At 43.4% G+C, this 13,886-nt stretch overlaps 1 protein-coding gene across 1 annotated transcript in view; it reads right to left on the bottom strand.

Annotated features, from left to right (window-relative positions):
- LOC309714575 (uncharacterized protein) overlaps nt 1-13,886 on the bottom strand; it is a 79,433-nt gene that overhangs the window by 17,477 nt on the left and 48,070 nt on the right. The window contains exons 20-23 of the mRNA XM_082547119.1: nt 7,339-7,374; nt 7,192-7,245; nt 3,602-3,655; nt 1,422-1,475 (exon numbers count right to left, since the gene is read on the bottom strand). Coding sequence (XP_082403245.1) covers nt 1,422-1,475; nt 3,602-3,655; nt 7,192-7,245; nt 7,339-7,374 — 198 coding nt within the window. The remainder of the gene's footprint in view (nt 1-1,421; nt 1,476-3,601; nt 3,656-7,191; nt 7,246-7,338; nt 7,375-13,886) is intronic.

Below are 13,886 nucleotides of genomic sequence, written 5' to 3'. Positions count from 1 at the left end.
TGTGTTAATGTTTATACTTGTGCAGATCAACAGACGTCTCATCTATCATCACGTTTTTGTATTTAATCTCAGCAGGAGTCTGCAGAACAGGTCATGGGGACATGTCAAAATAAGAAAACAACAAAAAGTGTTAATAGACCCAACAGCGACTAAAAAAACAGAAACATAATAGAAAATGCTTAAAATGGCCTTTTTAGCAACGCTAAGAATGACGTTATATGGCAGTGCTTAACAGAGTTACTAGACCACCTGTCATAAAAACATTCAAGAAACCCCAAATATATTAGAAGAAAAAAAGAATTGTTTAAAACTGAAAATGATATTATTTATTAGGCAAATAACAAAATGAAACCAGTAAGCAGTCCTTATTTTCATATAATAACCATAAAAGTTCATATTTTACATGCCTTCCTTTGGCCTTGATAATAGCTGTCATTACTGCTGGCAGCGTTTTTTGGACTTTCGATAGTATCGTTTATTATTAAGGTCCAAATAGTTCCAGGCTGTTCCCGGACGCTGGCTTGTTTGCTATCTTTGAATCCATTGCATCTCAAATCTGTGGATTCAAGTCACACTTCCATTTCCAGTGTTCCTTTTTACTGGTCAAATAGTCTTTGGAAAGCTTTGAAGTATGCTTGAGGTCATTGTCTTTTTGGTATATGTACCATGACCTTCAGTTTGAGACTAGGGCTACGTCCACACGTACACGGGTATTTTTGAAAATGGAGATTTTCCGTTTTCGTTTTAAAAAATAATCCCGTCCACACGTAAAGGCAGAAATGAAGGAAAACGCTGCTATGAACATGCCAAAGCAGCAGGTGGCGCTATATTCCTAACCGTGTAGAAATGTTGGCCAATCAGAAGTCTAGAAGCCTCGGTGGGAAATAGTAAACAAAGATGGGGCATAGAAGCAGAACCAGTCGTCTGTGTGGAGGGACAGTAACTGTGTGTATATGTAAGCATTTAAACACTGCAGAGATTACAAGTAACAGTAACAGTATTGTAGAAATTCATTTCACCGAAACAATAACGTGGCGCACAGTGTGACGTCAAAAAAGGCGCACACCTTTGACGCTGCGTTTTCTCCGTTTTCTCCGTTTTCCTCGTCCACACGTAAATGCAAAAACAGAGTTTTCAAAAATATCCACCCTGGCAGGCGTTTTTAAAAATCTCCGTTTTCAGTGAGCGAAGACGCCGTTTACGTGTGGACGAAAGGTGCAAACGCATAGAAAAATCGGCGTTTTCAAAAACACCTGGGTACGTGTGGACGTAGCCTAGGAGGGCATGCCATGATGCACTGAGATGCTGTGTTGGACCTTCTGGTTCATTATACCTTCAGTTTTCACTCATTGGCTCTCACTGTTTACATAAACGGCTTTTTTGTCGACATAAGCGCAACACAAAGGTAGCCCCCCACTCACCGTCAGGCCTGGTGGACCAACAGGACCAACCACTCCTGGATCTCCACAGCTCCCCTAAATGAAACACACACAACATCCGTCTGAGCGTACTGCTGAGGGTCATCTGTTACCCACATTCTCAGCTCTGATGCAGTTTTTGAAGATCAAGACAGGCACAAGGGTCATGGAGGGCACATCAGTGCATGGCTGCTATTTGCATTCATATAGCTGCACATGCTGCAAAGGAGATGAGTGAAGGTGAATATAAATCACACAGCACAGTGATTCATCACAATCCTCTCAGCCAGTCCCATTACTGTTCTCGTCCCTGTTAACCAGCTGTGCTAATCAGAGTAGCACATCACAAAAGTGTCTGACTAAATTTAGAGGACAGAGAGCTTTTCCAAGCACCAGTGCTGTCAGTGCCAATGTGGGAATTTGAGTATTACAAACACTGTGCTGCTTGCAAGCACTATTTTAATGCTGCAGCTGGTCGATATGGAGTTGATTGCGCTTACTTTTATGCCGTCTTCAATCGCAGAACTGAATTAGCTGAAAGAGGTTTTATGTGCTGCACCTTCTGTTTGGAAGCTTCACCAAGCAAAACTACAAAAGTTGCTTCCTTTTTAGGAGCCTTGTGTTTTCTTAAGGATACAATGTGCATAATTTATATGACTACATTTTCACATTCACTTCACATTGTCATCCTATATTTAAAGAAATAGAGAGAAGCGTGATATTCAAACCTTTCTCAGAATCTTACAGTTTCCTGGTCATGTTTGTGCTGAAAATGTTAATGTATAAGAGGTGTGTGCTGTAGGCATCTACAGTGGCTAACAATAACACTAGCTAACACTAATATTGCTTTCCCATTGCACCTCTACTATAGTAAACACTGCCACAACTGTGCTTGAGTACAGCACAGTAACAAATGAACTCAGTCATCTGTTTAGCTTGATTGATGAATTTAAACTTAATCTTAGACCTCGCGGTCACATCCACTGGTTTCAAGCAGAACAGTGATTTGGTTATAGTCGTCTAAGCGTTCACACGGTCACACTGTGACGAGTGAGAGACGGCTCAGACTTGTGCTGTTTGGCAGGGATTTCAAATAAAATTAAATCTTTAAGTTAACGTGTAAAAGTTCCTCTCAAGGATCAGTTACTACTTTAGAAACATGGCAGCACAACATATCTGGCTTTGTGAAAGGAGAACTCAATAAATAGCTCATGCTCTGCATACTTACATCTATAACAACATGATTATGAATCTCAAACAATTCTACTAACAGATGCCCCTGAATCAATACAAACTAAGCAGACTGTCCAACCCCAGCTCCTCGTTTCTCATCACGTGTTCCTGGTATATTAAGAGGCCCTCGGAAGTTTCCAGGAATTTAATGGGGTGATGCGAAGGCAAGGAGGCCTTCACCTGCATTCACTGTACATGTAAGCCTTTACAACAAATATACTGGGCTCAGTACAGACTGCTTTAATGATACAAGTCTAATCTCACTGACTAATGTCTATTTATGTTGCCTTACAGATAGGTTGGCATGACCACTTTATCAAGCAGCATTTTCCTGCTCAGCACAACAGCAAAGAGGCCATTTTCACCTTGATATGCATGAAATCATCTTCTACCCCTCCTTTCCTTCCATCTTTGTGCCATGCATGCTGTGCTGAGTATACAAATTCCAAAGGGCTAGGAAATATGCATTTCAAGGTCAGAGAAATATGAACGTGTCCTCATGCCCCCTGTGCTGGTCTCTGTGAGGAGCCTCAGACTGATCTAATTTCTGAAGCTTTTTCACACAAGTTTAAAAAAAAACAGTTTTTGATTTTGAACAATCCAACTTTACACAAGTGCAATAGCAATTAGGCTTGTGTAATTTGTGTATAAGCACCTAAATGAGTTCATAGTGTGAAGCCTAATTCTGCACAAATGCTTTTGCTGTAAAGAAATTTGAGTATCTGCACATTAAGAGTCAAAAGTATGAACCATCTTTGGCATTTATTCAGAAACATCTACACACTGATTCCAAACAGTTTGACTCCTGCTTAGAAAAATGCGCTTTTCTCCACGGGAACATCAAGAGGAGAGGAAGGGTGCAACATCAGAACGGGCTGAGAATAGCCAAGCGGCTGGGGAGTAGCAGGCCATTAGCATAATAACAAATTAAAAACATTCAACACACAGACCTTGGGACCATCTCGGCCAATCTCTCCAGGCGGCCCCCGGGGCCCTGGGGCTCCCTGGATGGAGACAAACATTAGGGGGAGGGGGAGCAGGATGGGGGTGAGAGAGCAAGGGAAGGAGGAGGAGAGAGAGAGAGAATGAGATGAAAGAGACAGACACAGCGCTTTGGGCTGAATGTGACAGAGTGCGTGACGGCTTAGTCAGGAGGCACTGAGGGAGAAATGAGATGGCGCAGGTCCACTCACACCAGGAAAACACACACACACACACAGGGCATCTACATTTGGACAGTGGTGTGCGTAAACACACACAGAGTTTGCATATTCAACAAAGCATTCTGCTGTATCAAGAGCGCAGCTTGAAGCTGTGTGTTAGCTGCTCTATCTTCCCACATGCCTTCACAACAGGAAAAAAAAACACAAATAAATTCTACCGTCCTGAAATATGCGAGACTGTAAGGGAGGAACAGGCAGCAGAGCTCTTTTATTAACAGTCAAGATAGGAAAAGGCAAAAAAATACCCAATACACTTATCGCTGTTACTGCTGATTCGTGTGTCTGCAGATACAGGCTGCAGAAACGGAGCTGGAATTGATCTGTTTCTAACTCTGTTATGTGTTATGCTATTCCAGTAAATATCTGTTTATTGTCAAATAGAAATTTGATGTTTTACTTTGTATTATTTAAGTTTCTCCATATATTCTGGATCATCCATTGAATGTAAAAAGCAGTGATTGCACATGGATATGCTGATGTCACAAAACCAACTCCCAAAATTTGGGATACTTTGTAAAATGCAAACATGATGGGTGCATTGGGGGTGATTTTAGTTATGTCGCAATCCGCATCCTTCGGGGGCCATCAGCTGTCAGCTCAGAGTTACTGTGTGTTTGCAGACAAATGTGAAAATCTAGTGTCAACCCTGCAACTCTGCTCGCAACCAGAACAAGGAGGTTTTTGGTGCAGCACCTTCTGTGCAAAGATTTTGTCCAGCAAGCCAGCAACCTCCAAAACCAGTGCCCACCAGTCAGGGAATGACATTTTTCTTTTGGAACATCTCAAATATTATCCCCACCTGGCCAGTGGGAAAGAATGCAGGCTTAAGGTACTTCACCTGTCACAACCAGAGGCTACCTGAATGTATTTACTTATCCAGCAAGTTGGAGGAAACACATGACTGTACATGATATATAAGGAGCCAAAGCACAAACAGGCACATTGGAAATGCCAAACATAATGGGTGTCAACTGGGTCAGCTAACAGTAAGTTTGAAATCTCTGTATATTTTATAATCACAAGAATGTATGTGGTTGCCTAGTTACAAGGGGTGGCTCATCCCGCCCACACACTTTCCTCCTCCCTCTTGACTCAGTGTGCGTGTATTTGTGTGTATATGTGTTGTGTGTGTCAGATAAGTCAGAGGCCCACTGCAGGCATAACGTCATAGCTGGGTTCTGTTGTACTGACACAAATAGGACGAGGAGGATGAAGACTCAAAGATGAAGCTGGTGGTTGTGGAAAGGTGACCTTTGTGCAGCCTCACATTGTAGAGCAGTCTGCAAAAAACAGACCAATGCAGAAAATATCTGCCATTAATCTCATGTCTGATTCAGTTTTCTGCAGTGTAGATGTGTCCTTAGGTCTCAGCGCGATTCACTGAGACCCTCCCTCACTCCAGCTGTACTGTCCCACTCTGGCCATAGGAGGGTGACAAAGCTGTGAACAACGTGTCCAGCCATTATCACTGAGCAGCGTGTGCTCTCCAGGCTCTGCTGTAATTGCATTTCTCTGTGTGTAATCTTGTTTACCAGAGGGGGGGTCTCCATACTGTGTGTACAGCTATAACCCACAGCACATGCTGGTCTGACTTTTGGTCTACAGCAACAGGCACTTGCAGCTTTAATGATATTGCCAAATAAATCAGTGAATGGATTCATAAGGATCCGTGGCTAAATTAATGATCTCATTATGAGCTAACCGCAGGGACGGCCGTGTTCTGGAGATGGCACACATAAAACTGCACAAAGACTCATTCTGAGTCCGAAATATTTTGTTTTGCAGACACATATGGTGAAAAAATGATGTTGGATACTGTGATTCTACACAGCAAAATCTCCAGTGTTAAATTAGCACTGGAAAATAACTCAAAATGTTAGAAATATTCCAGTGTTAGAAAATCAGCACTGCTCAGTGTTAGCCATTGTTAATCTTCAAAACTGACTAGGTTACTTTTAAACATATAACACTGTCAAAAGTGTTAATTTAACACTCAACAGTGTTGTATTTAACACTTAGAGGTGTGGACCCATATAGACACTCTCCAGTGTTAATTTAACACTGGAGATTTTGCTGTGTAAAAGTAGGAGCCTCTATAGACGAGAGAAAAGCTAAGACAAATGTTTTGCTGTGATTGCACTTTTACAAAGTAGCCTAAGGAACTATGTTCACTGTGGTATTAATATCTTAAACTCTGAGGTTTGCAACCCTATATTTTTAAAAGAACAGCAATAAGGTCTTTTTCTGTAAGAATACTAAACAGCTGTTGATGTGTGTCAGTTTAAATGATTAGAGCATTTATCCCCTAATTGCCAAAACTTTGGAGAATAATTTTATATATGGTGTATCTCAGCGGTCTCCAACCTTTTTTGCGCCATGGACCGGTTTATGGCCCACAATATTTTCATGGACCGGCCTTTAAGGTGTCGCGGATAAATACAACAAAATAAAACTAGTACTGGTACCGAAAAAAAGAAGATTTATTCATAACACACGTGAAAAGACCCAGGAAAACAGAGTCAACGAGAAAAAGGATAACAAAATCACGCTGAACACCGATAAAAACCCTGAAAACCATACATTTCACACCTGAGCCTCAACTCTCACGGCCCGGTACCAAACGACTCACGGACCAGTACCGGTCCGAGGCCCGGGGGTTGGGGACCGCTGGTGTATCTGACATCCTTGTGTTGGTGTTGTTCCTGCATCATTTTATTAACCACCAGGGTCAACATTGCAACTAACCAATCATGTTGTTGTTGCAATTTTGCGTGAGGAAAAAATGTGTTTATATAAAATTAACTTCTGCAACAAATGGTAAGCAATCAAGTTACTGTTGCAGGTGACATTTGTCATGCTGGTTTGCTAGTGATAGCTTTTAATAGCATTAGCTAGCTTCTGGGCTAATGCTAACTCAGAATACTCAGACAACTTGATTGATCAGTTGCAAAGTTGATCCAGTAGCCCATACGGAGAGGGTCATCACTGACCTTAACATGCATCAGGTTTCAAGTGAACATATTAAAGATAGCATTCAAGCTAACATCTACCCCTTTATAAGGAATTTTTGTGTATTTGGCGTATTCAATCAGAAATCTTAGAAGAGCTTTAAAGGCAGAATGCATGCAAGGGACTTTTTTTAAAAGCTGTAGTCTCTGAAACCTTTTTATTTAACGTGGCTACCCTAATCATATCCCTCAGTGATTTATTGGGCGACCTGAGGGATGTTCATTAGTTAACAATGTCCTAATTTGCTGTGAATACTTGAAGAAACATTTTAAAAAGTGGAAGCAAATGAAAAGAGATGTCATACTAACCAGTGTTCCCTTTATTCCAGGGGGACCTTGTGGGCCAGGCAACCCCTTTTCACCCTAAATGCAAGAACACAAGAAATGAGTTAAGGTCACCAACTTGTGTCACCAACAGTTCTGACACGAGTTAGTTTCAGAGTTTACCAGAGGTACCTGTTGACCTGGTTCACCAGGAGGTCCCCGCGCCCCCTGTGGATTACAGTAACAGAAGGACATGATTACATAAAGCTGTATTTAGTCTTCAGCTCAGCTTCAGTGAACTGCATTTTATTTTTGTTCAAAACATTGACATGCAAAGCTAATGTGACAATGATGTAGTAACTGTCTACAGATGTCAAATAAAGATCGAGTTTATATTTGAAACTGTGAAACGGTGGGAGCCAGTGTCTGATGATGAAATATGGGCTTTGTTATGACAGTTTTCTAAATAATTCCACTGCTGCTTCACTAAATATGTAAATTGTATAGAGGACATATATATTGCTCCAAATGTTCCTGTATTCTCACCATCTTAGTGATTCATCATCACTGGCTTTGAAAGTTTAGCTTGAAAATCGTGTGTCATCAGAAAGAGCTGATTAAAGAGATGCAGAATTATTGAAGCACTGACTTCCCACCTGTTAAGTGTGCACTGGTGTATCAGCATACTTTGGATTCCCAGTGTGAATCTTTACTGATGCAGATAAATTAGTTGTGGTTGTGTAAGTGTGTAATAGAGTCAGCTGTGTAAAATAAGGCTGATAAATGTGGACACGGGCAGGTGTGTGACATACAGGCTTTGATTCAGAGACAACATCAGGGCCATCTCATCAAAAACACATCCTGTTTGCTTCCTGTCGTCTTTCCTAATCTTTCTACGTGGAAGTGTTTTAGTATTTCAGCAACTGGTTTAACTCTTTCCCAATAAAGACCACATTAGACAATAACTTTAACAGGCATTCAAGAGAGAAAGAGTTAAGGTACCAATAAGATGGCCAGGGAGACAACAAGTACTCTAACCTTAAAACCAATACATAAACACAAAGAGTGAAGCGGGTCCTGCATTAGAACATTCATCATTCTCATCCATCTTTCAACAATGCCGCGAGCCTGAAACACCATCATACTTTCACCTTGAAGTGAGCAGAGGGCCAAACAGGGAAAGGGTGGAATGACAGATGGACTGAGAGACAAGAAAAGTGCTGCAGCACAAACAGCTTTGATATATCGCAGGTGCACAGAGATTAGATTCATATGTTAGTAACCACAGCTCTAATCTCACAGCTGGAACAGGAAAAACAAGCCGATACCACATAGAGACATGTTGGAGAATCACGCCTAACTTGCAGCATGGTATCGCACTCGTTTCCTCAAGGATAGCATCGATTTCAGTGTTGTACCAAGTTCTGTTTCAGATGAACCTTTATGATGGAGACATTCATGTTTTTGTACTTGACAGGTCTTCCTTTGATTAAAGGTCAAACACTGGGTACAACAGTACTGCCTGTACTTGCATATCGCTCTGTAAATATATGAATAAAATGAATGAATATCATTTTAGAACAGACGTTGGCATCTAGAAAAGGACCTAAAGCTGGATTCTGGGGTAGTGGAGCTGAGTAACACCGACGGTCAGGTCACCAAACTGGGAGGATGAGTTTGGTGAATCAGGAGGAGGAGAGTGAAGCACGTTACTCTTTAACTGTTGACCTGATGGTTGGTTAGCAGAACTATTTCTTATTAGGAGCCAGATTCATTTAAGCATGTGACAAATTACTTTGCTTTTGACTTCACATGGCTTCACATTCTGACCACACAGAAGCTCAGAGAAGCTTTGCATGTCTAATAAAGAGTTTTTAGCAAAGTTCCAATAGATTTTAATGAAAGCATCCTATAACTCACAAACAATCCTATTTATTCAGCCAAAGAAGACTAAAGAAAATCACCTTGAGCCCAGCTGTCATCACTAAAGATCTTATGTGTCTATAGCTAGGACTGTGTGGTAATCAGACAGCTTAACATGGACATGGAGACAGTTCTGTGCAGGACCTCTGTTACAAGGCCATAACTACTGGGACAACACAGCATGGTAAAACTACTTACAATAATAAAACCTACATTCACCAGCCTTGCATGTGTAAACCAGCTTGATCGGAAAGAGAGGGTTTGGCTTTGGGAAGCAGTGGGGAGCTGTTCAGCACGCGATACTGCCTGCAGTGTGCGCTCACTTGTAAATGTGGGTATCCACTGCAATAGACTTTTTTGCAAGCAATGCATCAGCAAAATGCTACTTGGTGTCTGGATATCAGCACGTGCAGCTGTGGAAAAACTAGCTTCACACTTTGTGTGTATATGTGTCCTGTTAAAAAGTGGAAGTGTGTGTGGTTGTGGGGTATGGCAGTGATGAGTTTTACCACTCATTTACATTTACAGACGTAGGATGTAGAAGTGCAAACATGAGGAGCTACAGGATGTTACAGCAGCCTGAGATTGTTTTCAAGTAAACTTGTAAACTTCCCATATAAATAAACCCGAGTGTATTTCTGTCTGCCTCACTGCCTCATATAAAAGTATATTCAAGCTACAAACACGCCCAATTTGTAAATTAGTACTACATGGTAATCCATTACACCTAACTCTGCAATACAGTCACTAAAGTCCATAAAATGGCAGTAAGATTGTTTGTATGTGTGTTTCTGTTGGCTCTAAAATGAAAATAAAAAGGGCTCATTCTGGTGTTTCGCTGTTGTGGAGCTGGAATTTATATTTAATACATGGATTTGAGCAAGTAGGAAAAAAACGATTAAAGAAAAAAGATCAAAGGGCGATGTACGCCGGCTTTAATTCGAAAATATGGCTCAAGCTTCAAAAAAACTGGCTCCCATAGGAGACTGCTGCATGAAACAGACAGCAAACAACACAAGCACACATGAAATATGCACCTTAGTAAGTATAAATCTAAATGACGTGTTATAAAACAAACATGTATAAACAGAATTTGGGGTGAAAATATGAATAAAGTGCTGTAAACCAGCATTTTTTCTAATTAGCAAAAGGGGCCAAAGCAGCGGCTGAAAGTGGACTTTTCATTTTTCATTTGTTCGTGAGAGATGACCCACAGCTCCTTGGATCGCTGACCTCAGTGAACACTGTTCTGATGTCTTTCTGGGCTCAAGTACTAATTTCATGTTCTTTTTCACATCTTGGCCATTAGCAGAGCCAGAAAGGAGCAGACAGTTGTTTCGCACCTTGCTTCTCATGTCGAACAAATATATATATATATATATATATATATATATATATATATATATAGGAGGGAGGTTAGCCAACTAACGGAGTTGCAGAAAGGTGCGACAAAGAAGGTGCATAAGAAATACAGCAAGCTGTCCATACCTGAGGCCTTGGAAACTGCCAAGCAAAGACTCACAGCCTTGGCCAGCCGCTTGAGGAGGTACACCAGAGAGATAGAAGGCAGGAGAATAAACCAGCTGTTCTCCACAGAACCAGCAAAGGTGTACTCTCAGTGGCAAGGGAACAATAATAAGAGAACAGCACCACCAAGGCTGGAGACGGAGCAATACTGGAAGAGCATATGGGAGAAGGACGCAACCCATAACAGCAATGCTCAGTGGCTAGTGGATCTGAGGGCAGACCACAGCGACCTCCCTGAACAGGGTCCAGTAACCATCACAGTGGCAGATATCCAAGAAAGGGTCTCCAGTATGAAGAGTTGGACAGCACCAGGGCCCGACATGGTTCACGCCTACTGGCTAAAGAAGCTGACTGCACTCCACGAGCGTCTGGCAGCACAAATGAACCAGCTGCTAGTTAACGAGAGACACCCGGAATGGCTAACCGAAGGTCGGACGGTCCTGATCCCCAAGGACCCCAAGAAGGGACTGGTCCCCTCCAACTACCGACCAGTAACCTGCCTCAGTACTACATGGAAGCTCCTGTCAGGCATCATATCGGCTAAGATGAACAGGCACATGGGTCAATACATGAGTGGGACACAGAAAGGAATTGGCAAGAATACCAGAGGCGCAAAACACCAGCTACTGGTAGACAGAACAGTCAGCCAAGACTGCAAGACCAGACTGACCAACCTGTGCACTGCCTGGATTGATTACAAGAAGGCCTATGACTCAATGCCCCACAGCTGGATACTGGAATGCCTAGAATTGTACAAGATCAATGGGACCCTAAGAGCCTTCATCAGGAACTCAATGGGGATGTGGCGTACAACACTAGAGGCCAACTCCAAGCCCATAGCACAAGTCACCATCAAGTGCGGGATCTAACAAGGAGATGCTCTGTCCCCACTGCTGTTCTGCATAGGCCTGAACCCCCTCAGTGAGATCATTAACAAGACTGGCTACGGAGCAGTTGTCAGCCACCTCCTCTACATCGATGACATCAAGCTGTATGCCAAGAGTGAACGAGACATCGATTCACTGATCCACACTACCAGGCTATACAGCAATGACATTGGAATGTCGTTCGGACTGGAGAAGTGTAGTCGGATGGTAACAAAGAGAGGGAAGGTAGTCAGAACTGAGGGGATCAAACTACCAGAAGGCAACATTGCAGACATAGAGGACAGTTACAAGTACCTGGGGATCCCGCAGGCAAATGGGAACCATGAAGAGGCCGCTAGAAAGGCTGCAACCACCAAGTACCTGCAGAGGGTCAGGCAAGTCCTGAGGAGTCAGCTGAATGGTAAGAACAAGATCCGGGCCATCAACACGTACGCCCTGCCCGTGATCAGGTACCCTGCTGGGGTAATAGGCTGGCCAAAGGAGGAGATAGAAGCCACTGACATAAAGACAAGAAAGCTCCTTACCATGCATGGAGGGTTTCACCCCAAGTCCAGCACCCTGAGGCTGTACGCTAAGCGGAAGGAAGGGGGCCGGGGACTGGTGAGTGTCAGCACCACAGTCCAGGATGAGACAAGGAACATCCAAGAATACATTGGGAAGATGGCCCCAACTGACCGAGTGCTCAGTGAATACCTCAGGCAGCAGAAACCCAAGAAAGAGGAGGGAGACGAGGAACCATCATGGAAGGACAGGCCCCTGCACGGTATGTACCACCGGCAGATAGAGGAGGTGGCTGATATCCAGAAATCCTACCAGTGGCTGGACAAAGCTGGACTGAAAGACAGCACAGAGGCACTAATCATGGCAGCACAAGACCAAGCTCTGAGTACAAGATCCATAGAGGCTGGGGTCTATCACACCAGGCAAGACCCCAGGTGCAGGCTGTGTAAAGATGCCCCAGAGACAATCCAGCACATAACAGCAGGGTGCAAGATGCTAGCAGGCAAGGCATACATGGAACGCCACAACCAAGTGGCCGGCATAGTGTACAGGAACATCTGTGCCGAGTATAACCTGGATGTCCCAAGGTCAAAATGGGAGATGCCCCCAAGGGTGGTGGAGAATGACCGAGCTAAGATCCTGTGGGACTTCCAGATACAGACGGACAAAATGGTGGTGGCTAACCAACCGGACATAGTGGTGGTAGACAAACAGAAGAAGACGGCCGTAGTGATCGATGTAGCGGTTCCGAATGACAGCAATATCAGGAAGAAGGAACACGAGAAGCTGGAGAAATACCAAGGGCTCAGAGAAGAGCTCGAGAGGATGTGGAGGGTGAAGGTAATGGTGGTCCCCGTGGTAATCGGAGCACTAGGTGCGGTGACTCCCAAGCTAGGCGAGTGGCTCCAGCAGATCCCGGGAATAACATCGGAGATCTCTGTCCAGAAGAGCGCAGTCCTGGGAACAGCTAAGATACTGCGCAGGACCCTCAAGCTCCCAGGCCTCTGGTAGAGGACCCGAGCTTGAAGGATAAACCGCCCGCAGGGGCGTGCTGGGTGTTATATATATATATGTTAGGGGTGCAACGATACTCGTATCGATATTGAACCGTTCGATACAGTGCTTTCGGTTCGGTACGCATATGTATCGGACAATACAAAATGTTTTATTTATTTTATCAACTTTCCTTCTGACGATGCTGTCTGTTTTGAGCGCTCAGTGGATCTGCGCTCGACAGTGCAGCCTAGGCGGAGTAGTCGAACGCAGATTCACTGAGCGCAGGGCAAGCTAGCGAGACAGAAGCTAAGCTCGTTGCAACATGGCAAATTGAACCTCCCCCACCCTCATTCAGATCTGGCCTTTGGAACTATTTTGGTTTTCATGTGACGTATGACCCTGAAGGTAAGCGTGTCATGGACTAAAGTAAAACAGTATGTTGGATGTGCCACGCAATGCTCAATTACATGGGTGGGAGCTAGTGCGTTAGCGCAGTTAGCTCGTTAACGTGTTGACGCCGTCCAGCCCCATGCACAGGGCGATCGGCGGTAGCTCGTTAACGGAGATTTGCGTGTTGTGGCGTTAACGTCATTTCAACGAGATTAACTTGAAAGCACTAGTGGGAACACAACGAATATGACTGCACATTTACGCCGACATCATCCTAGTGCAAAGACAAGTGGAAGCAGACAAAAACAACAAGCATGCTACTAACTTTACCCGAGTCATTTAGACAGCTGTTTAATATGCTGCTGAGAATATAGCCCAGAAGAAGCGGATAGTATAGCTTTTATTTTGGAAAGAGACATTTCTCTGTAATAAACTCTCTTTTCCAAAGATGAGTGATTCCTCAATCAGATACAGGGCTCGCAATGCAAATATATGTCAATGCTTTTGCATTCTTTT

The sequence above is a fragment of the Aulonocara stuartgranti genome (assembly GCF_965226115.1).
Source record: "Aulonocara stuartgranti genome assembly, chromosome: 9".
NCBI classification, from domain to species: domain Eukaryota; kingdom Metazoa; phylum Chordata; class Actinopteri; order Cichliformes; family Cichlidae; genus Aulonocara; species Aulonocara stuartgranti.
The sequence above is the reverse complement of the archived record's forward strand: the minus strand, read 5'-3'. Positions and strand labels throughout refer to the sequence as shown.